The sequence below is a fragment of the Bradysia coprophila genome (genome assembly GCF_014529535.1).
Source record: "Bradysia coprophila strain Holo2 chromosome IV unlocalized genomic scaffold, BU_Bcop_v1 contig_84, whole genome shotgun sequence".
Taxonomy (NCBI): domain Eukaryota; kingdom Metazoa; phylum Arthropoda; class Insecta; order Diptera; family Sciaridae; genus Bradysia; species Bradysia coprophila.
The window spans coordinates 4,256,058-4,283,941 of NW_023503376.1; the positions used below are offsets into that span (position 1 = coordinate 4,256,058).

Genomic DNA, 27,884 nt, shown 5'->3' on the forward strand with positions numbered 1-27,884 from the left:
GAAAAGAATACACAAAAATGAACTCACGATTTTCCTCTGTGCATGTACGGTGAATGCAGACCAAAAATTCAAGCATAAACTGATGAGTATAGTATACGGCAAAATGTAATGGAAAATTGGTGGGGCGGGAAGTAGGTTAACCTCCGGTCGTTCAATTCAAAAACTGATCATCATATGTATGAGTGCTTTTAGATGGGGCATTTAGGCCAGCTATAAACTGACACCAGAACGTTTTTACCAGCAGTCATCTCTAATTCTGTCAAAGTGTACTGATCAATTCCTCCGGAGCTGTGTCTTGTGTTGCATCTCTCGGTTATTTTTGTTTGTAAATTAAAAAAGACAAAAAAAAAATTGTTGTACAGTTTCACGTTGGTTGTGTTGTTGTTATTTTTCGTGTAATTTATTTGTTTTGTGTTTTTCTTTTTTAAATTTTAAATATTTTTATTTATAGCATAACAGGTATGTTGTTTTTGCTTACCAAAACGAAAATAAATAAATTTAAAAAAAAAAAAGTTAAAGAAGAAAGAAATGAAATGCTTAAGAGAACCGTTATTGGTGTGTTATTGATAGTGCGAGAAGGATTTTTTTCATCTTTGCTTTCAACTTCCATCATTTTATTATTAAATTCTTTTTTCCGATATATGTTTGAATGAGATTTAAAAAGTGAACATAAAAATAAGCAGAAAAAAAATAATAATTAAACCATGGCAGCACCTACTTGTCGGACTAAAAATGGATTAACTTGTTGCGGATATTGTGAATTGAATTCTTTTCTTCGGATTTTTATTTTGTTTTTGTTCTTCTTTATGACGAGAAAAAAAAAATTGTTATGAAGCACGACGTGTCTCTTCGTCGGAATTATTTTATGATCTCGGAATTGATTTTTAACAAGCGAGTTGAAAGGAATCTATTTTAGGTTCGATTTTGATCGAAGATTGTGTAAGAAATAGTTTTCTTAACAGGTTATGGTCCGATATATCGCACATATGTCAGGACGCATAACCTGGCCTTAAAATGCTACCTGTTCTAGTGAAGCTACCAGTTCTGTGATGGGTACTTGTAAAATATTTGCGCTTATCAGTCAATCAAACATAACTTACAGAACTCGCAGGTGTATTTAGTCTTTTAGGATGAACGTCAGTTATCGATTAAATGGTTCTCAGTTGATGATTCTCAACTGAGTCGGCACAAAAGTGTAAGAAAAACAAAAAAAGTTAAACGACTGCAGTCGACCGTCGTTGTATTTTTGAAGGTAAAATTTCAACTGAATTTTTCCTCGTCCACTTAGTACCTCTGAACTCTGCTTATTAAGCATAAGTCTTCGGTAATTTATTTTAGTTTCTTTGTTCAATGCACTGTAAATCCATGTGGAGTATAGTTCTCGAAGTCCATTTGCAGCCGTTCCATCTCTCAAGTCTCGGGAATCCCTGGTGAAAATAAGAATGTCCAAAGTTCGAAAAACGTACACTCACAGTCACAAATCTATTGTCTTTTTAGACGTGAATATTTACGGTTTTCGAACTGGTAAGTCTTTTAATTTCACATGGGATTGTGAATAATAAAAAGTAAAAGATTAGCATTTTGTTAGCAAAAGTAATTTCTTTGTCGATCTCAATTTTTTACATATTAGAAATTGTTGTCGTTCCTAAGTATCTAAACAGCAACACATTTTCCATTTTTACACACACCTTCCACGCCGTCCGATTTTTTTATTGTGCACTTAGAGTTATTTACGAGATTTTGGAAAGAGTTGTTACTACCTGGTACAGAGCATAGTACCTTGCATGGTTCTAATTTCAAAATAGTTTAGTTCGGTCTTACAATTTGTGTTACTTTGGGTTTTTTGATCACTTACTCAATTTTGTTGGAATGCCTGGTAGCAATGATCCATTTATCCCTTCACAGGCTTGTTGAGCTTGATAAAAATTAAAATATTTTTGGAACAATGATCTTGTAAGGTTGTCTACACTCATATACCGTCCGCTTTCCAGTCAGCGTTTATCATCGAAATGTTCACTACCAAAAGCACAACGAAAATTGTAATCTTAATCATGTTGTTTGTTCACTTGCTGTACGATAACTTGCCAGTAAAATACTGATTATTTTAGACGTATCGTCAACAATTTTATTGATATCGAAAGATGAAGAATTAAACATTCTGGAAAAATTTATTCACGGTTTGATGTCTGTTTGATGAAGGAAAACAAAGAAATTTTAATTTCAAATTTTACGGAGTTCAGCGATGACGTTGTTAGGTAATGTGATGCGATTCAAAGAAAAATGAAAATTTGATTCCATTTTATCGAATTTAATTAGAATAATCTGAATTGTTTTGCTGACGCATCAGGGTTGTACGCAAAGATGATAGAAAGATTGCTTACAACTCATAAGCTTATCGCAGTAACCTGCGAACATTTTCCTATATATTCCCGCCTTTTTCCTAATTTTCTTATTTCCTTGACTGTAGGTCATAGGTTTTGCACCTACAAATCACTCGAAAATGTTTGTCATAGAATGATTGAAAATGCATGACCACAAAACCCACAAACCTTAAATGTTTGTCACACTTTGTCAGTTCCTTGTAAGTACGATAAACATTGCGATAAACATTAACGTGACCTTAATGGAAAATATCGGAGTAAATCTAGGGATTCCTATTATGAAGTAGAAAATTTCAACGAGTGTGATCTTTATGGTCAGAGCGAAGCGAGAGCCGTAATCCACACGACTCGATTTTTGTTCAAGACATAAGCAAGAATCTTTTCAACGCCTTTTATAGCAGACAATAGGACCTAAGCATCGCTTGTTTGAAAATGTAAGACATAGTTCGCTTTGTTTATTCTAAAAATTTCCTTTGAATCAAACAGAAAGAATGCGTAATTTATGAGAAAGCAAGATATTGAGAAAATCAGTCAGTCAAGGGACCTGACCCACCTAAAAGGTGGGGTCTAGTTTTTTTTTTCATTAAAAGACAAAAAACATAGTCGAGACCTAAACGGATTTACTGCTTCCGTCCTCTATTTATAGAAAAAATTATGAAAATGTTCGCAAAAGAATTTTCGTGAAAATACTTCAGTTCTAAGCGAAATCTAAAATCTTCAATCAGGCTTACCATAACAACAGTAAGAGCTCAACTAGGCTGATAATAATTTGCAATAAATGACTTTAATTTGTTCCAAGGCTTGTAATGCATTTGCATATGGAAGACACAGTTGTTGGCACATCTGATGTCACAACTACCGTTCTAAGTTCATCTTTTACACAATTTATACCGAACATGAACGTAGACCATAATCGTTACAATAATCTTGATTTAAATCAGATTCTTTGTGCAGTGATTCTCGGCAAGAGAAAATGGTAATTCAGAGATTATCGACCTCTGATACTACGACGAAGAAAAAAGTTTAAATTTATTCAATATTTCACAAAACTGTGCCTACAGTTTCGGCATTGAAAACAGTTTTTTTTAATGAAATTTAATTATTAAGTTTTTTGTAAGTTTACAAATTTTCCATGAAAACATGACGAGCGTTGAGTAAAGTATAATACGCTGCAATAGTGTGTTTCCTTTCACTATTTTCTAAATGCAATTTAATTATTTCCAGAAATTAATTTTCAAAGACATTTTACGTGATATTTACGCGAAGCTTACAGCAATCGGTAATTTCTTACACATTTCCTTCCATAGATGTTCTTCGTCTATAATAACGCGTATTAATACAGTATAATTGACGAGCATTTCGGATCCACGAAAAAGCAATATAATTTCTTCGAAATTAGTCGTACAACAATCACGCAAAAATGTAATGGTAATTTCAAGTGCTGTCTGTTACCGAAAAAAAACCACTGGATGACTATTAGAGAAGTGAAAGTATTTAAACCACAAAATATGATCATCGTTCGCATTTCTTTTATTTACAATCAGATTTGATCGTGTTTCGCACTTCGAAACAATCGGTAGAATGGATTTTAAATTCGAAAATTAACCTTTGGCGATAAATTAGAAACAAAAATCGAATTAAAATTAAAATTTCAAATCAAATCAAAATGATATGCACGTGACATTGAAATCGAATCATCGGAATTTCTTTTGTCGCATTGTTTGAATGAATGAAACAAGTTCTTTTTTTTTGTTAAAAGGAATGGTAATAGCTGGCGCCCGGTTATTTTTATTTTCGTCAATATAATTTATGCAAAATATTTTTTATCATTTAAGTAACGACCCAGAAAAATTAATTTTTTTTAGGATTTTTTTCCCTGATAATTTACGTAATTATTGGGGTCAAACAAATAAACATTTTATAATCCCATTTTTTCACCGACCGGTCGATGATGCAATCAACGTTTCAGACCATCAACGTTTAACTTTAATCTTTCTTCATTCAACCTATTAAATCTGCTAATTCTTTTGTTTCATCTTGTAATGTTTGTTTAAACCAAATCTTGTACTTCTTTAGTATTACTATACGTTTTGCTATGTAAAAGAACCCTACCCAGAGATCGCCATTCAATGTTGACATCATTGGCAATAAGAAATGATTACCCATAAACATCTACCTGTTTTAGTTCTATGACTCATAGACTATGAGTACAATGAAGAAGACTACCTTTGTTCCACTAATTTTTATTGAGACAGAATAAGACAGCGTACCTATGAGAAATCTAGTTGGCTTCAACACCTTTATAAGTATTGAGTTGCATGTGATGTGGTCACAAGTCACGGTGTGCCTGAACCAAATTTAAACAAAAATTTTTGCACCTCTGATTTTTCTTCTTATTTCTCTTTTTTGGGTCATACCAAAAAAATTTTTGTTCGAGGGGTAGGTTGGCGCAGCGGGCGCTTTTCGAAAAAATTGCGAAAACGTCATCTGATGTCCATTATTTGGCCGTTTCCAGCACTTTTAATAACTGTTGTGGGCTAAATGACTTATTATATAAATTTTGGTAAGTCATCTGATCATTGAAAGTGATCAAGAATACTGTCAACTAGTTACAAGAACTTAATGTGCCACTAAATCTTCGATATATGTGAGTAGCGCTCCAAAATTTCGGAGTAGCCGTACGTAACAGCATTGTAGGACCAATCAGAGTTTAATATGACTACAGTTTCCTAATGTTAGTATCGTTTCGATGTCTTCGAGGTATATAAAAACGATTCTCTATATATAATTTTATCAAAAAAATATATTTAAACAACTAAAAATGTAATAATTTTTATTTTTTGTCATTTCATTTTTCTTTCTTTCTTAGTCTTTCGACTATGAAAATATAAAATTAGTATAAAACTGGATTAATATGACTTATAACCTACGTTATTCCACTGTTAATAGAAAATTAGTTATATTCGATTACGTTTTTTCACTATTAGTAAGCCGGTACCGTCTTTATTTTTTGAAGATTTGATTGACATTTTTTTGCCATACATGCTTCTAGCCATACCGAATATATTAAAATATTTTGTGATGTTATCTAGTCGTCTTTTTGTCCAATATTGCAACACTACAGAAAAAATGTAGCTAAGTTAAGGGACCTCCGTGAAACCGAAACCACCAAAACCGACACTTTCGTAACGAAAAATATAAAATTTAATTAGAGAATCGCTTTTATATACTTCGAAGACATCGAAAAGATACTAGCATTAGGAAACTGTAGTCATATTAAACTCTGATTGGTCCTACAATGCTGTTTCGTACGGCTACTCCGAAATTTTGGAGCGCTGCTCACATGTATTGATGAATCCCATCCTAATTATCATATTTATTGGCACATTAAGTTCTTGTAACTAGTTGACAGTATTCTTGATCACTTTCAATGATCAGATGACTTACCAAAATTTATATAATAAGTCATTTAGCCCACAACAGTTATTAAAAGTGCTGGAAACGGCCAAATAATGGACATCAGATGACGTTTTCGCAATTTTTTCGAAAGTAAAAAAATTCAAACGTGTGGCAACAGGCAAGGGCGGCAATCACACGATTTGATTTTTTTTTACTTTTGCCCCGAGTGATGCATACTATTCTTTATGCCAAATACTGAGGAAGATTTGTATTTTCGGTCCGAAACAAAACATAATTTTAATTAAACTGGTGAGTTATCAACAAAATTTGCTGTAGAAACACCAAAATGCCGAAAAGCGCGGGGGTTCAGGGGGCGGCAGCCCCCTGGTATAAAAATAAAAACAATTTAACAAATGAAATTACTCTAAACATACATTCACTTGCTCACAAAACATTTGGCTATCGTCAACATAACACTACACTCAATGCGTACTTTCAATCAAGTGAACATGTGTTTTCGAGACATATGAGGACCGAAAGTAAAATGATGACAGTGACATTTACTTTCGGCCCGCAAATACGCAAGCCCACGGGGCGAAAGTAAAATGATGACAGTGACATTTACTTTCGGCCCAAGGCCTGAATTTTTTTACTTTCGGTCACCATTTGAGGACCGAAAATACAAACTTTCGCAGTATTTGGCATAAAAAAGTTGTTTTCATGTGTCGGGGCCGAAAATGAGGGAGTTTCGATATTTTTCTCAGGTTTTCGACCCCATACATCAAATATTTTTTGAGTATCTGTTTTGGACGATTGATTTTAGGCACTTTCGCATGTAGCCCTCATTTCGTTCGGGCTACAACAAGCAAAATTGCCTAAAAACAATCGTCCAAAACAGATACACAAATAACTATTGTTATGACCCAAAAAAGTAAAATAAGAAGAAAAATCAGAGGTGCAAAAAATTTTGTTTAAATTTGGTTCAGGCACACCGTGAAGTATACTGATCGTTTGACGTAAATACAAAAAAGAAAACTTTCAAAGTTCCTAATAGGACCTGGAGGCAAATAAACACTTATACTTTGGAGACACGGTCCAAATCTCTCTCCATTTTATTCGAAAGCTTAAACCCTTTGAAGCTCATTAGGCTTTTAAACTTGTGAATTCAAGGCTGTAAACTTTGGGAAGGTCACGCATGACCTCCCTTGAAGTTTACCGCCTTGAATGAATCACCATCAGCACCAAATAATCGTTGAAAACTGTTCAACACAATTTAATTGTTTTATTTTTAGCATTTTTCGTCGACCAGACTGATTCATTGATGAATTCAAATAAAAAATTCTCACGACCTGCTACTACAATGTAACCAGCAGCTGCACATTTGAGCATGTGTACATTTTATTGTATACCCTAGATCAAATTATAAACTTACCGACATACACACAGTATGCATTCATCACAATATAATCACATCAATCAAATCCGCCATAATAGACTGAAGACTCTTTTTTTTGCCATACTTTCCAAGTTCACATCTTAAAAGAAATTAAGACATTGACGAGTGACACAAGAAGATAAATTTCTTCAATTCGTATCACATATACCTCTGGTCGATTAAAAGTTACATGTTCATTTAATGAATTTAATGAATTGCTTTTTTTTCCAAAGATCAACCTACAATTGTGTATAGTACGCATACGTTTCATAGTGCACGCAATATCATTGTATCGCAGAAAGTTGGCATAGAATGAAAAAGAGTGTAAAAAATGACCGCCATTCTATATGCTTATAACATAGATCTTTTCTTTGCCCGATGCGTGAGAACTAGATAACGTGTTAAGCGTAAGAGCATTCAGACTGTAATTAGGCGACAGACTTTTTCTCTTTTAACGAGAACTGATGATTTTGATCATTAGTGTAATTAATTGTGTCGACATTTTGAAAATAATAATTTTGAATGATGATTCAATTCGGACTGTATAGACGAGACCATTGGCAGAAGAAAAACAAATGAAAAAATAAATCGAGAACAATTACCAAAATACCTTCACTGGACTCAGTTGCAGTGAAAGTATTGAACGGAGCTCTACATACATAGCAAAATGTGTATTAAATCAAAGTGAAAGATTTCATTTCAAACAAATGAAGTAGCAGATTCGTTATACATCCTAATGTCAACCTAGTGAAAGAACAAGTCAGTGTCTTCTCTCCGAACGTACAGACTATTTTCAAATAGATGACATGGTAGCTGAGGATTTCAGAACGCCCTCAAAACCCACTCGCAGCCATTATCATTATAGTAGTTCGATAATTTATAATTCGAACGGCAATCGACCAATGACCCACGACCTCTTCCAAACTTTAGTTATTTTATTAAACTCAACATACTATCACGCAGCCAAATACAACTAGGTTTGCCTTTATTCCCAGTACTCCGTTATGTGCATCATTCTCATTAAGATTTTGATGATTGGAAGAAACAAAGAAGAACTTTTTAAGTAAAATAAGCACTGCCGCTTGTGTCTGCCATTTCTGAGTCAAAGTTTACTTCAGACTATCATGCCCTTGAGTGTCTAAAGTCTTAGAACGTACAAGCCAATGCTCTGAGGTGTTCTCTTATACAACAAAATCTATGAAGTAAAGGATTCTGTGGCAAATATCAGAAATATGTTAGGCAACAGAGGTAACAGATATAGATCTTATGCCGTGAGCCACGTCTGACAACCGTGCAACCAGTAAAATTTGGTGAAATTTCAAATTAAATGCTAAGGTTAGCTGGAAAGACCAAAGACCATTCAAACGACATCATCGTTTGCAAACAAATTGCAAATTAAATCCAAGTAAAAAATGTGAAAAACAAATTAAAATTTGCACGAACCATCTTGCATGCAAATGATGTGTTTTATTACTTGCGCTATTTTCGCAATTTTTTGTTTGTTTGTTAAATAGTGTTATGGAACCATTGTGATGGCAGAGGATACCTATTAATAAGTGAATCATTCAGAGATTTAATGTTTATGCAAAAATGATGTTGCTGATCTTTGTGATCAACACGAAACTCATTAAAACTAAACTTTTTCTTTCAAGAAACATTTTGGATTCATCATTCGAATAGCTGACAAAACATTTTCACTTTTTCCACTTTAATCTAAGTTGAAATGAAGAACAAGCTTTTCTATTCAATAATCTTACCGTAAACTGACTTTTTGGCTAATTTTCCGTGATGTTTCTATTTGTGTTAATTTTATCCCAATTTTTCTGATTGCTGGAAGTTTTCGGGAAACTATCGTGGACGGAATGCCATTCCTCAATCGCATCGTTGTAGTAGTAAATATCAATTTTATCTGAGTCATACAATGATGACGAAATAGCAGGACTATTTTTGGGATTTTTTTTCCCTTATTTTCGTAAATTTTCCCGACATTTCCAGCATTTTTCCAAATTTTCGCAAAAACTAAGGAAAATGCAGGAAAATTTAAGAAAACATTTTCCCAAAAATATTTGCTGCGGAAGTTGAATTGGTCAATCTGATCATTTATGATAAGAAAGCAAGGTAATCCAACATTTCCTATCCTCATTTAAGAAAACATGACCTCTTTTTTCGACTTGCTCTGATTATTTGTAAAAATTCCAAGAACATCACTTTTTTCGTAAAATGTCCTCTTTTTACAAAACAAACTTCTTTTTTAAATAAATTGGACGCAGCTCACACCCACACAGCGAAAATTTTTCACATTACAGCTTTGACTAATGACTGTCAATAAAAAAGAGTTATTAATACAAATAATTCTTTAGCCCGAAAAAATTCCGCTCGCTCCGCTCGTTATGTATGAAGTACACTACCTAAATATTACGTCCTTTAATATAAAAGTTAGAAATTTTACAATACAAAAAAATGTCTGACGTTTTTAAGACACACCCAAATTCTCGCCGGAGAATTAGGGAGAAATGGTGGACAGTGGTACTCGATACAATGCTCTAAGAACACTATACCGATTTGCACACGAACAAGTCTAGTGAATCATAGTTGAAATGAAGCCCAAATGTGGGGGCTTTTGGTAAAGAAACCACTGACTGGCCATTAGTTAACAAATTTGGTGATGAGTAGAAACTTCATTTCAACTATGATTCACTAGACTTGTTCGTGTGCAAATCGGTATAGTGTTCTTAGAGCATAGTATTGAGTACCACCGTCGCCATGGCCTGATGAGAAATGGTATTTTTGAACTACATATTAATGCAAAACGTCGAAAGACGTATTTAAATTTTCTCTCAGATCGAAACAGTGGTCGAATGTCTTATGTTGGATTCGACATTGTGCTTGTCTAATGGCACGGATTCGTTGTTGATGTGCTGAATGCTTAGCATTCGACTGAAACACATATAATTGATGACTTAGACGTCTGGTGGTTGAAAATTCAACAAATGTAGATACATTGCACCTCGTATCTATAGAAGAATCAACCATAGTCGCATGTGTGTGGCTAATGAAGGTTTGAAAAAACTTTACTTTCATTTGTTCACGTTCAGACATGTGTGCAAACTTTGCTTTGAGAAATGGTTCTTATCTTCTTTTCGTCCTAATTTTGCCTAATGCCAAAATGTCCTCTATTTTAAAATTAAAAAATTAATCAATCTGGTAGACTACTTCGAATTAACAATATTCACGTTGATTCTAAGGATTTCTTTAAACAGTAAACAGTGGCAATGCGATTCGAAGAAGGTCCACATGAAAGTGATGTTCATAAAATAGAGTTCTCAATGTAAAGATCCCTAGGGGCAGGCAGTTCATTAATAAAAAGTGTGCAACACGACTTTTCTATTTTTGCAATCGTAAAATCGATAAAGTCAATCGATCTATTGACAAGCGATTTTTTCGTTTTAATATTTTTGTTTTGCAAAAATGTTGGACTTTACTTTTTAATCTATTTGAAAGAGAAACAAAAATGTATCTAAACTTGAAATGTAAACAGTAAATAATAAAATAGAAAGTTATTAAAAATATAAAACGATAAATGAATTCATAAACATTATATGAACATCACTAATAGGCGAATATAGCAACAAGTTCTTTTCCATTTTAATATTTTATATGCATAAACATACACCGCTGTTTGATGACTATTTACGCACACCTGACCCGTATAACAAAAAAAAATTGTTAGAAAGATTACTCGACGACGACGACACTCAATTTAACATTTTTTTTGTCATCGAGATTCGAACAAAAAAACATTAATGGAAAAAACCGCATCCATCGATAGGAAAAGTTGCATTTTGTTTCGAAATTGGTTACGAAACATATTTGGCCTTGGTTTACCTGTATGCTCTGCTCATCCAGTCTAATAAATTGACATTTTTTTCGATTTGACTTGTTTTTTATTTAACAACGATAACTCATTTTCTGTATAAATTAATCGCGCTGCAGATGGATCAATTCACTTTCATTTTTAAATTAATTAAATGTTTTTTTTTTCATTCATTCATTCATTCACCTAATAAACAACGTTAAAAATGCATTCATGGTCTTTAAATGGCTGTGGTGCGTGTTGAATTTTTGTAATTAATTTATTCATGCAATAATAATCAGTCATTGGCATTGGGTGTTTATGATGAGCTAAATGTTCGGTTTTTTAATAAAATTTATGGCGCGAGAAATGGTAAAATGTTATTTTAGTACCCCAAAAATGGGAGTGCTCGATTTTACACAAATGATTAAGTCCTTTACATGGAGAAAGCCGCAGTGAAACATTATAGTCAGCGACCAATGGTCACTTAACAGAATTGCTATGAATGGATTGTAATAAAAACAGGGAACTGATGTGTACCTTTCGAGGTGTCTTTTCATTAAAGGTTAGAGTGCATTTAACATCTTCTTCCTTAAAATTTCTATTAATGCACCTGAAGCCAAATTCAGCATTCACATATCGTACACGCAGCGTGATATGTTCAAATTGACCAATTTGCATAAAATATCATAACGTGGACGTGTGTAATGTGCGCTACACGAAAATCAGCACAAAATCAATTCCCATGTCAATTTTTGCATTGTACGTTCCGAAATTCGTGCACGGAAAAATACCAAGAGTTAAATCATATAAAAACGTTTTAAGCGACGTCCACTAACAATATAAACAGAAACTTTTATTTTCGTATAGTACTCACACATCATGGTTGATATGCATATGTTCGTATGAGTATGTACATCGAAGATACTTCCGGAAGTAGGTGCGCCCTGAGTTCAATCTTTTTTTTTTCAATTTTTAAACTCATAAAAACCGCCAAAGTTAATTAAAATGAGATGAAAACGGCATTGTGATGAAAATGTTGTTATGATGGAATGATTCGAAATCCGTCTAGCTGTAATAGTTTATCGTCTGCTTCGGTTTGTCGTTATTCGAATTCTAATTTTTGTTTCTTCTTCATTTTACAGAATGTCTGTGCTACGAACAATAGCACTCTTAACAATCGGTGTAACAGCTGCATTAGCTCAAAGAAGACTAGCCCTACCGGATCCAAGGAGTTGCGCAAATCGTAAGTTAATTTTATATTTCTTTACTTTTTTGGGCAGGGGGATATCTTATTGAGGTGAAGCTATTTAAGAGTGAATTCGCCAAAACTTCGAACAGTCGGGATTGAAGCCGACGGCGATCCAATCGAGATATGGCTCAAATGAATCACCGTTCAATTCTGAGAATATCGTGGAACAAATTTTTTACCGAAAAATTTTTGTTGGGCTGTCATGGCCCTTAGAAAATTTATCTCCGAAGTGGTAGCGAAAATCGTTTTTTATCAATTACTCCAACATGCGAGATGTGAATAATGTCAAATTGTGCACGTTTATAAAGGTCAATGAGCTGAATATTATTTACCAACAAACGCCGATGTTCGGGCCACCCAGCCGCCGCAACAAGTGAAAAACCTCGAGAAAACAGAAATTTTTGAAGGGCTCTGGGCGGCTGGGAAAGTTAGTAGCAGGAAGCTCTAACCCGGAGTTTTGTAGATTATTTCAAGCTCTATCCATTGACACCCCCACTCGACCATACCCACCATCCCAGATAGAAATGGAGTTGATTTTCCACAATGTGTCTCAACCCATCAAATTTTGGAGCGAACTTTAAAGTCATCATCGAACTTTAAAGTTCCCGAAATAACGTTTTTTCGAGCGAATTTTATTATTTATAGTTTTACGAGATAACAGTCAGTAAAACTAACGTGATACAGCCAGAAGAAGAGCCATAGATCTTTTTTGTAGAGGCCAAACTGCCAACAATGTATCAGTCTTAAAATTCCTAACAATTATATTGGTTGTAATAAACTGTCATCAAGTGGAATGGAAATTGGGCTCATTATTGTGACTTTAGAGGAAATGATTTTATGAATGTAAGAATTACTTCTCAAGTTACAATCTTACGACAGAAGATAATGTTTTGAAACTAGAACTACACCTGAGTGAAGATTTCATTGTTTTGCGTATGCGTCGATTAAAAGTAACTTATCCGGATGTCATGACTTAATTGGTAAATCTTTGTATCTGCAGAGGTCAAACGAAGCTCGAAATATGGTTTTGTTTCCTTTCATTTTTAACCCAGTCTGTACGATCGAAAGTAAGGCACTTGCATAGGCTGCATTTGCGCCCTTAAGTGGACGCTTGAATCTTTGAATGACGATATAAGGGGTGAACAAAACCGTTGTTGTTTTGGCCACATTCTTTGAATTCTGTTTACTTTAGTGTTTGATGAGTGTTGGTTTGGTCCATGTCTCACATATTGAGAGACCAAGACCACTTTCAAAAAAGTTTGGGTGTTTGGTTTAGAGGTCACCGAGATAGCCGAATTTTTTCCTTTTTTCAACTGTGCAAATCTCAGTGTAGATTAAGCCCAATAAGACCCTATTTGTACCGAAAGTACATGAAATTACCTGTTAAAGGACACGCCACACGACCATGTACCCTTCCTTGTACATAGAGAAATAGGATTCCTCCCACTACCCACAGAAGCATCGAGGAATTACTTTGAAAGCGATTCTGGCTTCTTTAGGTTCCAACACCTTACTAGGCACATATGAAAAAGTTCACTGGAAAATGTGTTTGAAGGCTGTTTTTAAAAAGAATCGCTCTGAATTATTATTGATCTCACGTTGAACAGCCTTTCCTAGGCAGCTATTTTGAAACATATTGACGATGTGTCTAATTTCCAATAAAATCAAATATTCAAGTAGGTCATAAAGACACGAACAATTTTTCATTGCTGAGATCGACAATATTAGCATACTTTAAATCGCCCAAAACCACTTACAGTGGAGGTGTGACGCAAGTCCTGTTATCCACTTACAAAAGAACTGATATCGGTGTAGGTGACGCTTACAGATTCGACACGCAAAAAGGTATGCGTCACAAATGGCAGCTGATGAGGAAAGTACACGAAAGTTTTATCAACAAAAATCTTACCAGAAAAATTTTAGGAAGAAAATTATAATAAAAAAGTATGCGCCACAAGGGGCAGATGTTGAGGAAGGAAAATTTTTAAAATTGTGAAATATATTCCTTTAAAAAATGGAATTCAAATGGAAGAAAGCCGAATCATCTGCCCCTTGTGACGCAAACTTTTTTATTATAATTTTCTTCCTAAAATTTTTCTGGTATGATTTTTGTTGATAAGCCTTTCGCGTACTTTCCTCATCAGCTGCCATTTGTGACGCATACCTTTTTGCGTGTCGAATCTGTAAGCGTCACTTACACCGATATCAGTTCTTTTGTAAGTGGATAACAGGACTTGTGTCACACCTCCACTGTAAGTGGTTTTGGGCGATATCAGCTCTTTTGTAAGTTGTGATTTTTTAGAAATTGGTCGCAGATAATAGACAATCATGTTGTGCAGTTTGAACGAAAATATTCTTCTTACAAAACTGTATAACTTTCTCTTTGATCTGAATCTTCCAGCTTTCATTTGAAAATTTGACGAAAATAAAATTTTTTACGAAATTCGAAAATTTTGACTGAATTTGAAAATTTGACGAAAATCAAAACTTTGATAAAAATCGAAAATTTGACGAAAATCGAAAATTTGACGAAAATCGAAAATTTGACGCGCTTAAAACGCTCATAGCTCCCAAATAAGCGACTTTTTAGGGAAACAATGAAACACGTATCGACTAGAATGTAAAACTCTATAACTTTGTCTTTTACACGAGGTTTCCATCTGCCGTATTTTCCGAGTTATGGCTGACATAGCTCGCACTTAAAACGCTCATAGCTCCCAAATAGACGACTTTTTAGGAAAACCATGAAACACGTGTCGAATGAAATCTGCAACTCTATAAATTTGTCTTTTAAACGAACTTTCTATCTTTTATATTTTCTGAGTTATGGGTCATATAGCTCAATGGCTCAAAACGCTCATAGCTCCGAAATTATAAGCTTTTAAGAAAATTCCTTCAAATTAGTTTCTTAGAATTACGTCCTTAACATACCCTGAAAATTTCAGCCAAATTCACCGGTAAATTAAAAAGTTTCGCCGTAACAGAGTGACAAAGTGACAAAGTAACAAAGGTTTGTAAAATTCATCAATTTCAAAATGTATGAAAATGAATTTCTTCATACAAATTTCTGCAAATTTCCAAGTTTTCAAATTTAATATCTCGGCCAAATTTTAACCTTATGAGGCGTGTGATAGCTCGTTGAACTCGTATGGACGCCCAGATTACGAATAAAATACTTTGGGGGTAGTAGGAGCAAAGGGGAAAAAGTCAAAAAGTTCCTCAGTCCTGCGGAAAAAAATTTTTGTCAAATTTTTCAGTGTGAACGGACTTGCGTCACGGCCCTTCACTAACGTAGGGCCATGACAATAGAATACGCAGCGTAATTGTCGATATCATCTCGACCACGCAAATTGCTCCTCTGTTTTCAGCCTTACCGCGAAACCTCAAACTGTAGAATGGTATAAAGTAAGTGTAACACCGAACGTCGTTCAATTTCAGCCATTCCATCACCTCTTTTCCGCAATGGAATTTTTTTTAATAAAAAAATTAGTTTGAACATTTTGTTCTGGCCAATTACCGGCTGCGCTGCATAGAATAATTAATATTTTTTTCGCAAATTTATGTTGCTGTATCAATTACACCTCTCTTCATTATTTAATGTGGTCTTATGCAACGATTTTATTTTTCGAAAATTTCGTTATTGTTTTCCACAACTACAATGCATAACAACAAACCCATGTTACATTGTACGAATTTAATGTTTATTCCGACTCAAGTCAAGATGATATCACGGCAATTATTACCATTCTTTGACAAGCAAACAAACAAACGAAAATTAAAATTACTCCGATCCATGACTTCTTCGCACCGTGAAGCTAATTCATGCTTTTTTAATAAACAAAATTGTTGAAGAAGAGAAACGAATGAAATTTATGTGCATTCGATTATCATTTTTGCAAAAGGAGTTGCAACATTAAAAATTCCAGAGAATATGCTCGGAATTCTCTTTACATTAAATTATGCTTGTGGCAGGTGATTCACAATGAAAAGCAAAAGCACAAACAGAATGTTTACGCTTTGCCTCGGCTTTTGCGAAACATTATGCGATAATAAAGAATAATAAATAATTTATGAACCGTTCTCATCATCTGTGTACGTGGCAACATAATTACATGTCTTGCAAGTGAGTGAGATTTTAATTTTCGCTTAAAAAATTCGTATTCTCTTGTGCTTTACGGTTATATATTTTATGATTGAAACATTGTTGTTGCCTAATTCGTACTGGCTCTGGATATATTATGCAGACAGACATTTCAATCGCAAATTACGTCGTGATTAATTCGTTTTAATGGAATCACTAAAATACACTATTTGGAAGAGTGTTTTGCCAATATATTCAGAGTCTCTCAGTATATTTATGGTCTATGTTCCATTGTACATAAATGATGGTTTGCATAAAATTGGTTTATTGGCAGTTACGCCATTACAAATTTGATATTTATGAAGAGTAATTGATGGCAAGGTAATTATGGATGTAGGCAAATATAAAGCAAACACCTTGTGACTGTTTAATGTGAGTGATTGGTAAAATATGGGCGTTAAGTTGAGAGAATAATGGTGGAGACATCAAGTCAATTAAATTAAATTTTATAATTGGAGATTGGGCATTGGTGTATGCAGTTTTACTTCCACGCCAATGCAATGTGTAGCCTTCTAAAACCAATCCTTGAATTTGATGGCACTGTCACACGAAACAAAAGTGCCTTTCAATTCATGCTTTCACAATTATGTACAGTTCTGATCAACCTGTTATCTTAACTGTGCTTAATTAACAAGTGCAGTAAAGGTTAACAGACTAAGATATTAAACAGAGTATCTTACCACAGCTTCTTACAGGGATCATCATTGCTGTGACTTCGACTTAAACTTAAGCCTCCACCTCTTTAATGTAGTATTACCTTTATATGGAATACCCCTTTTGCATACAATAGTCCAGCCCCTTGTGTCAATCCGCTCGCTTTAAGTTTTTCGAATTTTTTCTTTATCTCATGTGATTCAGCATGAAAAACTATGGAACTAATTTTTTTTCTGGAAAATGGAAAATCGCTTTTCCGGCCGGAAAAGCGGTTTATATGAAAAAAATTAAAAGTCAAATATCTACCGAACGCGATAACTTTTTTGAAAAATTCTTTTTTTCCTTGAAAGCCTGATTCAATACCAACATTTCGTGGAACAACTTTTTTTTCTGTAAAATAAAATGGCGTCGATATAGGAATCTTCCCAAAAAATGACCCGGAAAATTCATAAACTTTGAGTTCACCTCACACCGTCAATTCGAAACTGATTTCAATAAATGAGGGTTTTTTAGAAAGCTAGAGTCAGTACCTTTCGAATGCTGCCCGGCGGGCTTCACGCCGTTTCCTGGATATCGAGATATAAGTCAGTATTTCCACGGTTCCTAGAACTGATATTTTCCAACATTCTTTGGTATTTATTTCTGAGCAAAATAGTGACGCATGATTAATTTTTGCTGATGAATTTTGAAGAATAGCCTGTCCACATCATTTTAGAATTGAATACTAGTCACAAAACTAGCTCAGAATGTTGTGGATGCCATTCAATACCCAAATTTGTATAACTCGTCAGAGTAAACCCTATTTTTGCACTAAACTACTATCAATTCGACAATTTAACACCAGAAGTGTTTTAAATGGTGATAACTAACTGCACCATATACATTCCATTTGTCTTAAGCACCTTCCTGATGTTGTACCGTTTTTTCAACTCTAGAACCTAAAGATTTCTCGCATTTTTATCGAATTTTTTTCATGTTTTTCTGGATTTATGTCATTATTGAGGTAATTAGAGGTCAGTTCCTATCAACTGATAATTCCTTATGGGTCCTTCAACTTCTAGGTTCTAGAAATCTGAAGTCTTTAGTATTAGCAACTGATACACCTATCGCTGATTTCCAAAAACAAAGTTTTCGATCACCTTTTAATAACTCAGGATAACACAGGATACTGGTATAATTTCAGACTTCTAAGATTTCTAGAACCTAGAAGTTGGAGGACCCATAAGGAATGATCAGTTGATAGGAACTGACCCCTCATTACCTCAATAATGACATAAATCCAGAAAAACATGAAAAAAATCCGATAAAAATGCGAGAAATCTATAGGTTCTAGAGCTGGGAAGACGATGGAACATCAGGAAGGTGCTTAACACAAATGGAATGTATATGGTGCAGTTAGTTATCACCATTTAAAACACTTCTGGTGTTAAATTGTCGAATCGAAAGTAGTTTAGTGCAAAAATAGGGTTTACTCTGACGAGTTATACAAATTTGGGTATTGAATGGCATTCACAACATCCTGAGCTAGTTTTGTGACTAGGATTCAATTCCAAAACGATGTGGACAGGCTATTCTTCAAAACTTATCAGCAAAAATTAATTATGCGTCACTATTTTGCTCAGAAGTAAATACCAAAGAATGTTGGAACCGTGGAACCGTGGAAATACTGACTTATATCTCGATATCCAGGAAACGGCGTGAAGCTCGCCGGGCAGCTTTCGAAAGGTACTGACTCTAGCTTTCTAAAGAACCCTCATTTATTGAAATCAGTTTCGAATTGACGGTGTGAGGTGAACTCAAAGTTTATGAATTTTCCGGGTCATTTTTTGGGGAGATTTCTATATCGACGCCATTTTATTTTACAGAAAAAAAAAGTTGTTCCACGAAATGTTGGTATTGAATCAGGCTTTCAAGGAAAAAAAGAATTTTTCAAAAAAGTTATCGCGTTCGGTAGATATTTGACTTTTAATTTTTTTCATATAAACCGCTTTTCCGACCGGAAAAGCGATATTCCATTTTCCAGAAAAAAAATTAGTTCCATAGTTTTTCATGCTCAATCACATGAGATAAAGAAAAAATTCGAAAAACTTAAAGCGAGCGAGACGACTTTTTCTGACACAAGGGGCTGGACTACAAAATCTAAAGCTAAGACGAATGGAGAAAGAAGAATTTCTGATTTTATAGGGTACACTGTCAGCTGTTATCGATTGAGACGACAGAAAAAAAAATTGGAAACCTTTGGATAATGAAGTCTTTTATAGTAAAATGATTGTTAAGCGAAATGAAGTAAAAGATTTTGTTGAAAATGGTTATATCAAAAGAAGTAGTAGATCAAAACAGAAAGTAAAAGAGAAATGAATGAAGTCGTTGCACTAGTAACCGGCCATGAACCTATTACCGGCCATCTATTGTCCAAACTAAAGCTACACCCGTTGCACCCGTTGCACCCGTTACACCCGTTACACCATCACATCAGTGTATAATTTGGACGGTTATAGCGCTGTCCGACAGTAGGTTCATGGCCGGGTACTAGTACATTCACCCTACATCATTTCAATTCTGCGAACATACATAGTGTTGCATTAGAAATTCTTGCTGATGATTTTTTAATTTATTTCCACTCTGGATTTTCTCATGGAATTACTTGCATCGAAAAAATAAATCCCATCAATCAAATGTGAGTTCGAGTCGTTGATGGTTCGTAGAAGTTAAATGTTTGATGATGTACTGACAGCTTAAACGTTACATTTCGAAACTTTCGTGACTCATGACTATTATCAAATTAAACTTGAACAAAAAATGACAAAATCTACAGAAAATCATTTCGTTTTTGCAGGTGTTCGCCATTCATCATACAAAGATGCACGCGGAGTGGCACATTCGTATTTCTTCAGTTGGGAACATGCACCCACACGTAATTTAGAAGTTGATTGGTTAGATGCTCGTAACATCTGCCGAAGACATTGTATGGACGCTGTTTCATTGGAAACACCACAGGTATTAATGCGAATGGGAAAGTTGAAAGAAATATTTGTGACTTGAAAACGTGTCTGCAGGAAAACGAGTTCATCAAACAGAGAATAGCCCGTGGTGGAAACATTCGATTCATTTGGACGTCTGGACGTAAATGTAATTTTGCCGGTTGTGATCGTCCAGGTAAATGATACGATTCGATTTTCGAAGATTCGAAGAATTTTAACCGAAAAACATTTCCATCCGGATTCGCGTAGACTTGCAACCTCCAAATGAGAATGGCTGGTTCTGGTCGGGATCTGGATCGAAAATCGGACCAACAACACAACGTAACACCGGCGACTGGTCACACACTGGAGGATATGGTCAAGCCCAACCGGACAATCGTGAAGCAGCCCAAGGAAACGACGAATCATGCTTATCGATTTTGAATAATTTCTACAATGACGGTTTGAAATGGCATGATGTGGCCTGCCATCATTTGAAACCGTTTGTGTGCGAAGATTCTGATGAATTACTGAATTTCGTACGCTCTCGCAATCCGGGAATTCGTCTATAAGGCGAGCATTTTCTTCATTATTCCAATATCCTGTCTTCCTCTCCTCGCCGTCCATTGGTAATATATTTATATTATATATAAATTGTACATGATCACCACAACAGCATCTTCGCCCACACGTCCCTCCTTTTCCCTTCATTGTTTCACTACTCGTCCATCCAATTATTTTTAAATAATTTATTTTAATTAATTTACTTTGTTTGTTTTTTCGTCACAACAAAATTGATTCATTTATGCAAGGCCTTTTCGTTCCTTTTTATATTTCGATGAAGGTCTCGAAAATCGAACATTCAATCCAATCAAATATCGAACGTCAATATTATCATGCATCACAATTGAATGGAATTACAATGTCGATAATATCACAAATTCATTGCGTAATTATTTACTGAGTTTTCTACTAATTTTCTTTGTTATACATTTTGACGACAACAAATAAATTTAATTTTAACAAAAAAAAAAATTGAAAAATATTTTGAGTTTTCTTTTCAACAATATATTGTAGGAAGGCTGTTGAATAATATTTTTTGAAGACCTCAAACCGAGGATTATTTAAGACATTTTTAATTCTGAAAATTCAGAAAAATTCAAAAACAAAATTCCGAAAATATTATAGGACGATGTGAGACCTATAGCGGTTGGAATCGTTTGGAGGCGTTTGACAGGTAAAGTTGCGTGTTTTAATGTTAGAGATAGTTTAGTTGAAAAACTGAAGCCTTTTCAGTTTGGGTTTGGTGTAAAAGGGGGTGCTGAGGCTCTGGTTCATGCAATACGTAGTTTCTGTACAGCTGAACATGAAGAACCTATGGCGTTGGTTAAGTTTGATTTTGGGAATGCTTTTAATATGTTGTTTAGGAAGTTTATGTTAGGTGAAGTTAGGGATGTGTGCCCAGAATTGCTTCCTTTGTTGCAGCAGGCTTATAGCCATTTCTCTAATCTCTATTATCTTGATGAGGTTTTGCTGTCAAGAAGAGGATACCAACAGGGTGATCCAATGGGTCCCCCTGGTTTTTGTATTGGTATTATGAGAATGACGCACTCTCTTTCTTCTAGGCTTAATGGTTGGTATTTAGATGACGGAACGATTGCTGATAAATTATCAGTGATACTTGCCGATATTAGGAGAGTTTTAGATTTTTGTGTTTTGTCTGGTTTACCGCTGAATACAAAGAAATGTGAGGTTTTTTTTGTTAATGCTTCGAGTGAAGACGAAGCTACGATGTATGCTGATATATCAGCATTGTTGCCAGGTATCAGGAGAGTTGATGAGTCTTTTCTTAAGATATTAGGGTCTCCGATTTTTGAGTCAGGTTTAGAGAGGGTTTTTTCTTCCAAGGTTGAATCGTTGAGAATAATGTGCGACCGTTTGAAATTAATGGATGTTCATCCGGCTTTGTGCATTTTTAGGAAGTCTTTGGGGAGCTGTAGGTTTAATTCACGCCGTAAGTGCGGTCGAAATTCAAAATGGAAAGTGCGGAGGTCTTTCTAACGTAGCGTCATTTTCATACAATGAAGCGTTGAAATGTATTTTTCGGTTCACTTTTTCATCGAATCGTTCACTTAAAATTCAAATTTTAGGCTCACTTACGGCGTGAATTATTTGTTGCGTACTTGCAGGACTTTTTCGCTGCGCGATCGTTTGAAAAGTGTTGACGAGATTTTCCGTTCTACGCTTGAGGCGATTACGAATGTTAGGTTGTCAGATTTTGCTTGGGATCAAGCTTCTCTTCCTTTAGTTTTTGGTGGATTGGGGATTCGGAAAGTTGAAGACTTGGCAATGCCTGCCTATCTGTCATCTGTGTATTCATCATCTGATTTGTCGAATGAAATTTTGAGTAAATTTAATTTGCGAATAGTTGATGATGACATTTCAAGCATAGTAGATACCATTCCTAACGATTTTATTCCAGATAATGATGAAATGAGAAAGGTGCAACGAAACTGGGACCTACCGGTGATTAGGAGCAGTTTTAGCGAGATGTTAGATTCTAGTGAACCTGTTACTCGTGCTAGACTACTTGCGTCATCTACCAAAGAATCTTCAAAGTGGCTGCAGGTTGTCCCATCGAGTCAACTAGGTTTACTATTAGATAACAATGCAGCGAGAATTGCTGTTGGTCTTCGTTTAGGATCCCAGTTGTGTGAAGAGTACAAGTGTAATTGTGGTAATGTGGTTAAGAAGGACGGTTTGCATGGTTTATCGTGCAAATTAAAGATGGGGATTATTGCTAAACACGATTCTGTCAATAATGTTTTTGGTCATGCATTTTCCTCTGCAGGATTTCCCAATATTTTGCAACCACCTGGTATTTCTAGAGACGACGGTAAAAGACCTGATGGTATGACAGTAGTTCCGTGGAGTCATGGAAAATCACTTTTATGGGATGTAACAATACGTGATACTTTGGCTCCTTCATACATCAGTGAATCCTCTAAGAAAGCAGGGTCTATTGCAGATAAAGCGGAGAGATTTAAGCATAATCATTATATACGTCTTAAAGAAAACTATTTATTTACCCCCCCCCCCCTTGCCTTTGAATCATTAGGTTGCATGGGTCCAGAAACAAAGAAATTTATTGACAAGTTGGGATCGTTGATGAAGAGAGCATCAGGGGAGCCACGTTCCAAAGATTATCTGTTGCAGAAAATTTCTATTGCTATACAAAGAGGCAATGCGGCATGTATTCTTGGAACTTTAGGAAGTAATAGAGCGGATGATTTTTATTTATTGTAATATTTGTTGATTGAAAAGATCGTTTTTTTTTTACTGACTGCGCCGTATGCGAGCAGTCTTTTTTTTCGCTTTGAATAAATAAATAATCATTAAAGTTTGTTTTCACCACTCCAATTTTTGGATTTTTTTTCGAAAACCGCATAAGATGACTCACTGGTCTGACTGATTTGGAGTTTAACTTTTGGGAATTTTTATTTTGCAAAATTCTAAAAAAAAGTCCCGAAAATTGTTAGAAGAGTGCAAGCATATCCAAAGCACCAAACGCTAGATTTTACATCGTCTCGATACAGTGCGTCACCACCACACTGAACCAAAAAATAATCTGTACCGACGCAATCGATGCTAAAAATAGAAATTCACACAGAGTCACAGAATTTAATGAGAAGATAAGTGAAAATGTTCCATCGCTGTTGGTGTGACCTTCAAAGGCCCATTGGATAATTCCACGAAATTAGTTCTGCATCAGAGTAAGCAGAACAGTCCAACAAGGTTTTCAAAAAAATGGACAAAGGCAACGAAAGAGAATCTGCAAACATTATAAACCCTTGCCACCATGTCCGCTTGTTCTAAGTTTTAACTTAAGTTTTGTAGAGTAAATTAAAGTTCATAAAAATGTTAATGCAACTTTGTAAACAAAAAGAAGGTGGATGCGTTTGCTGGAGAGCTGCAAGGAACAAAATATGTTTTTCTTGAGTAAATTTTTACTTACGTAACTTTTGGTCGTAATAACTTTGTCAATTTTCAAAAAATAAAGTTAATTTATTTGCCGCAATTTATTAGAAAAATAACAAAAATGCGCCTTGGCCCAGAATACTACACCAAATTGAAGTCACTAATATTCTTTTGTAAAATGGTGTCCTTTACCACGGCAAATACGAAGCGAATATTTTCCGTGTCTAATAAAAGAAAGAATAAAACTTGTACGTATACAACTGACCCTAAATTCGATTAATTTGTTAATTTCAAAGTTATTACCGGTGGCGCATGTGAAATGAGAATAGATCGTTCTGATTTCCGGGTCTGGATTCAAGTTAACAAACATTTTTAAAATAAATTCTTTCGCTTGTTTCGCATTCTTCGTTTCTCCTGAAAAATAACCAAAAATTAATTAAATTAAAATGCATTTTAATCTGCAGAAGCTTAAACAGACTTATAGACAGTTTTACTATAGGATCTAATTACTTCATTTGATGAACATATTTTCAAGAAATTGATTTCAAATCTTTTACTTCATTTTTTTGAACATGCGTCTTTCTATATATAAGCCTGCCTTAGCTAGCTTTTTGTATGTTTCAGAAGTCGATAACAGATGTAGCCGTTCGTAAAAAATCTGTGTTTCGAATTGTAGATAATTGTCGAATTGATTCTTCACATAGTCGAATAGCATTCCGAATAATATCGAATTTTCTGGATAGACTGAATATTTTTCATTGCTACCAAATCATACGTTCGCGATACCCGATTTTTTAGTTTAGTTTTTATTGAACTTACCATCAAATTCCGGAAAATAATCAACCAAATTCGAATACATAATCTTCTCTTCCAACAAATCCGTCTTGTTCAGAAAGAAGATAACCGACGAGTGAACAAACCATTCAGATTTCAGAATGAAGTAGAATAGTGATTTACTCTCTAGCATACGATTCTTTAAGCCGGTTCATCGGAAATGAAGAAAGAAAACCGAAATGAGAATAAGGAAAGGTTTTAATTCAAATTCTATATTTACCACACTCTCCGATTCACACAAAACCTGATCGTATTCACTTAGGGAAGTTAAAAAAATGATTGGATCGATGTTCTCGAAACAGTGTATCCATTTCCGTCTCTCCGATCTCTGCCCGCCGACATCAATCATTCTTAAAAACAGAAAAATTTAAATAATTTCAAATTGAAACCGGTGCAACAACTTCTTATAACTCATTCCTTGAGTAAATCGATGTATTACGAAAATTCATTGGTTTTCTTACCTAAATACCACTGAATCCAGGTCAAAAGTATATTCAACGATGCCCGTTGTCGACACCCTCGACCTTAAAATGTCTTGCTGCGTTGGCAAGTAATCGGGTGCAGCGATTCTCTCGACATTTGTAAAAAAGTATTTAGCAGAGTCGGCTAATTGATACTCTCTTCGACGGTAATAGCATTCCAAAACTCCGTCATCAGCCCAGAGACTATTTATTGCTTCGACATACCGTTCGTCGAAAGACCGTAACGATTCGTAAGCGACGGATCCAATAAATTTAGCATGTTTCTAGCGGAATTATAGAACAAAAAATTAGGCAATCGAGCCGGCGTATCGAGTCTGTTGAGATATCATAGAGGGATTCTTTTGAAAAACAGCCTACCGAAATCGGACGCATTTTCCAGTGGACTTTTTTATATGTGCCTAGAAAGGACTTCGACCCTAGAACCCAAAACCACTTTCAAAAAAAAAATTTCGAAGCTTTTGTGACTGGTGAAAGGTGATCAAAAACCGAAAACTTGCACTTTTCTTACCAAAATTTCTCCGGATACACGAGCCGTACAGGGTCGTGTGGGGTGTCATTAGAAAGGTAATCACATGTTCTATTGAGCCGAATAAAGACTTATTGGGTTTAAAATTAATCCACACTGAAATATGTGCAGTTGAAGTTTTCAACCGAAGACTTGCACTTTTCTTACCAATATTTCTCCAGTTACACGAGCCGTACATGGTGGTGTGGGGTATCATTTGAAAGGTAATTTTATGTGCTTTTGGGCCAAATAGAGTCTTATGGGGGTTTGAAAGCATCTACGATGAAATATGAGAAGTTGAAATGTTTAAGTGTCCATATTTCATCGCATATGCCTACAAACCCCATAAGACCCTATTTGGCCCAAAAGCACATAAAATTACCTTTCAAATGATACCCCACACCACCATGTACGGCTCGTGTAACTAGAGAAATTTTGGTAATAAAAGTGCAAGTTTTCTGTTGAAAACTTCAACTGCACATATTTCAGTGTGGATTAATTTTAAACCCAATAAGTCTCTATTCGGCTCAATAGAACATGTGATTACCTTTCTAATGACACCCCACACGACCCTGTACGACTCGTGTATCCGGAGAAATTTTGGTAAGAAAAGTGCAAATTTTCGGCTTTCGATCACCTTTCACCAGCCATAAAAGCTTCGAAGAATTTTTTTGAGAGTGGTTTTGGCTTCTAGGGTCGAAGTCCTTTCTAAGTACCTATAAAAAGTTGCACTAGAAAACACGCCCGATTTCGGTAGGCTGTTTTTCAAAAGAATCCCTCATATCGAAACCCTTTTCACAATAGTTTCCATGAAAATACGCTGTTCATAGCTCCTCACACATACCAAATTTTGTTCCTTTGCGTAATCAATTTTCAGAAATTCCATTGCACCAACAATACTCTGCATTGCCATGACAATATTTTGATAAATCAGTTGTATGAAACCTCTTTTATCGTCATCGGAATATCCGTCACCATGAATAATTCTCATCTGTTTAATGAATGTAGATTTACCAGATTCGCCACTGCCTACATACAAAAAATTTGTTGCTAGTACAGTACTTGAACGACATAAACAAACAATGATCGATGAGCTCACATTAGTGTTCATGAACTAATGGCGTAAAACATTTAACATCCAATGCTAGCAGCTGATTTAAACAAACGAAGTAATAGATTTATTAATTAAAAAGCGGAACGCTTGTCGCCAATTATATTATCGTTATCAAAAAGAAGAACTAATTAGGGGTATAGCAAGGTTAGGAAAATCATTTGCTGTTCTTTCCCCACTTAAGCATAGTTATGACGATATAATTAGAATTGCACGAAGAGAAATGGGTTATCGGTACGAGTGGTTTTATCTCTGCTACAAACAATTTTTTTTTAGTGATAAATCGTAGAAAACCACTGCCCTTCATCAGATCAAACATAATTTTCTTGATTACTTACCTAAAAATAGCAGCTTCATCTCTCGTTTCGAATTCCTTTCGAATTTTTTTAATTGGTCCTCAATGCGTTGATGAATTAGGCGTTGTTCCCTAACCAATTCACCATCAGCATCTTCACTCGAACAGCAACTGCAACAACTGAAATTCGAGGGCATGGTCTCGCGATGAACCCCGCTTGTATTGATCCCTTTTCAAATTAATTGATGAGGTGAAATTTGTACGATCGAAAATGCAGTTTATATCACGCTTCGACAACCCGTTTTCACAACTAAATTTAATTGTAAGATTTGATTTGTCTCAATGTGGAAACGAAAAGATGATTAATGTGCGAAGAGTGTAATACGGAATGCGAATGTCAGATAAGCTCTGCCTTGCTTTGGAGTGAGTAATTTTCATTACTTTTATTCAACTAAAGAAGAAAGACTACTCATATTAGCACATCTAGCGTAATTATTCACTCTTCTCCATTAAAGGGTACACAGAAAGAAATCTGAAAATTTCAGTGCACTTAAACTTAAAGCGAAGAAAGGAAAGTTGGGATATCGGTCTATGTGCCACTTTT

General features: G+C 35.0%; 2 protein-coding genes and 1 long non-coding RNA gene across 3 annotated transcripts; 1 reads left to right on the forward strand and 2 right to left on the reverse strand.

Annotated features, from left to right (window-relative positions):
• Nucleotides 1–231: 231 nt before the first annotated feature.
• On the forward strand, nt 232–20,745 carry LOC119072563. Its single transcript, XM_037177803.1, has 5 exons — nt 232–459; nt 12,214–12,314; nt 19,952–20,112; nt 20,172–20,271; nt 20,346–20,745. Exons 2-5 carry the CDS (start codon nt 12,215–12,217, stop codon nt 20,645–20,647), a joined length of 663 nt encoding a protein of 220 aa, XP_037033698.1. The 5' UTR covers nt 232–459; nt 12,214; the 3' UTR covers nt 20,648–20,745.
• LOC119072564 lies at nt 1,564–2,137 on the reverse strand. Its single transcript, XR_005086882.1, has 3 exons — nt 1,978–2,137; nt 1,856–1,915; nt 1,564–1,790 (listed from the first exon to the last, which is right to left on the reverse strand). It is a non-coding gene; the product is annotated as an uncharacterized LOC119072564 (long non-coding RNA).
• A 3,397-nt stretch (nt 20,746–24,142) lies between the features above and the next one.
• On the reverse strand, nt 24,143–27,638 carry LOC119072565 (guanine nucleotide-binding protein G(q) subunit alpha-like). The gene is made up of 7 exons (XM_037177804.1): nt 27,324–27,638; nt 26,719–26,903; nt 25,349–25,632; nt 25,108–25,237; nt 24,873–25,026; nt 24,357–24,467; nt 24,143–24,277 (listed from the first exon to the last, which is right to left on the reverse strand). Exons 1-7 carry the CDS (start codon nt 27,475–27,477, stop codon nt 24,195–24,197), a joined length of 1,101 nt encoding a protein of 366 aa, XP_037033699.1. The 5' UTR covers nt 27,478–27,638; the 3' UTR covers nt 24,143–24,194.
• Between the last annotated feature and the right edge of the window lie 246 nt (nt 27,639–27,884).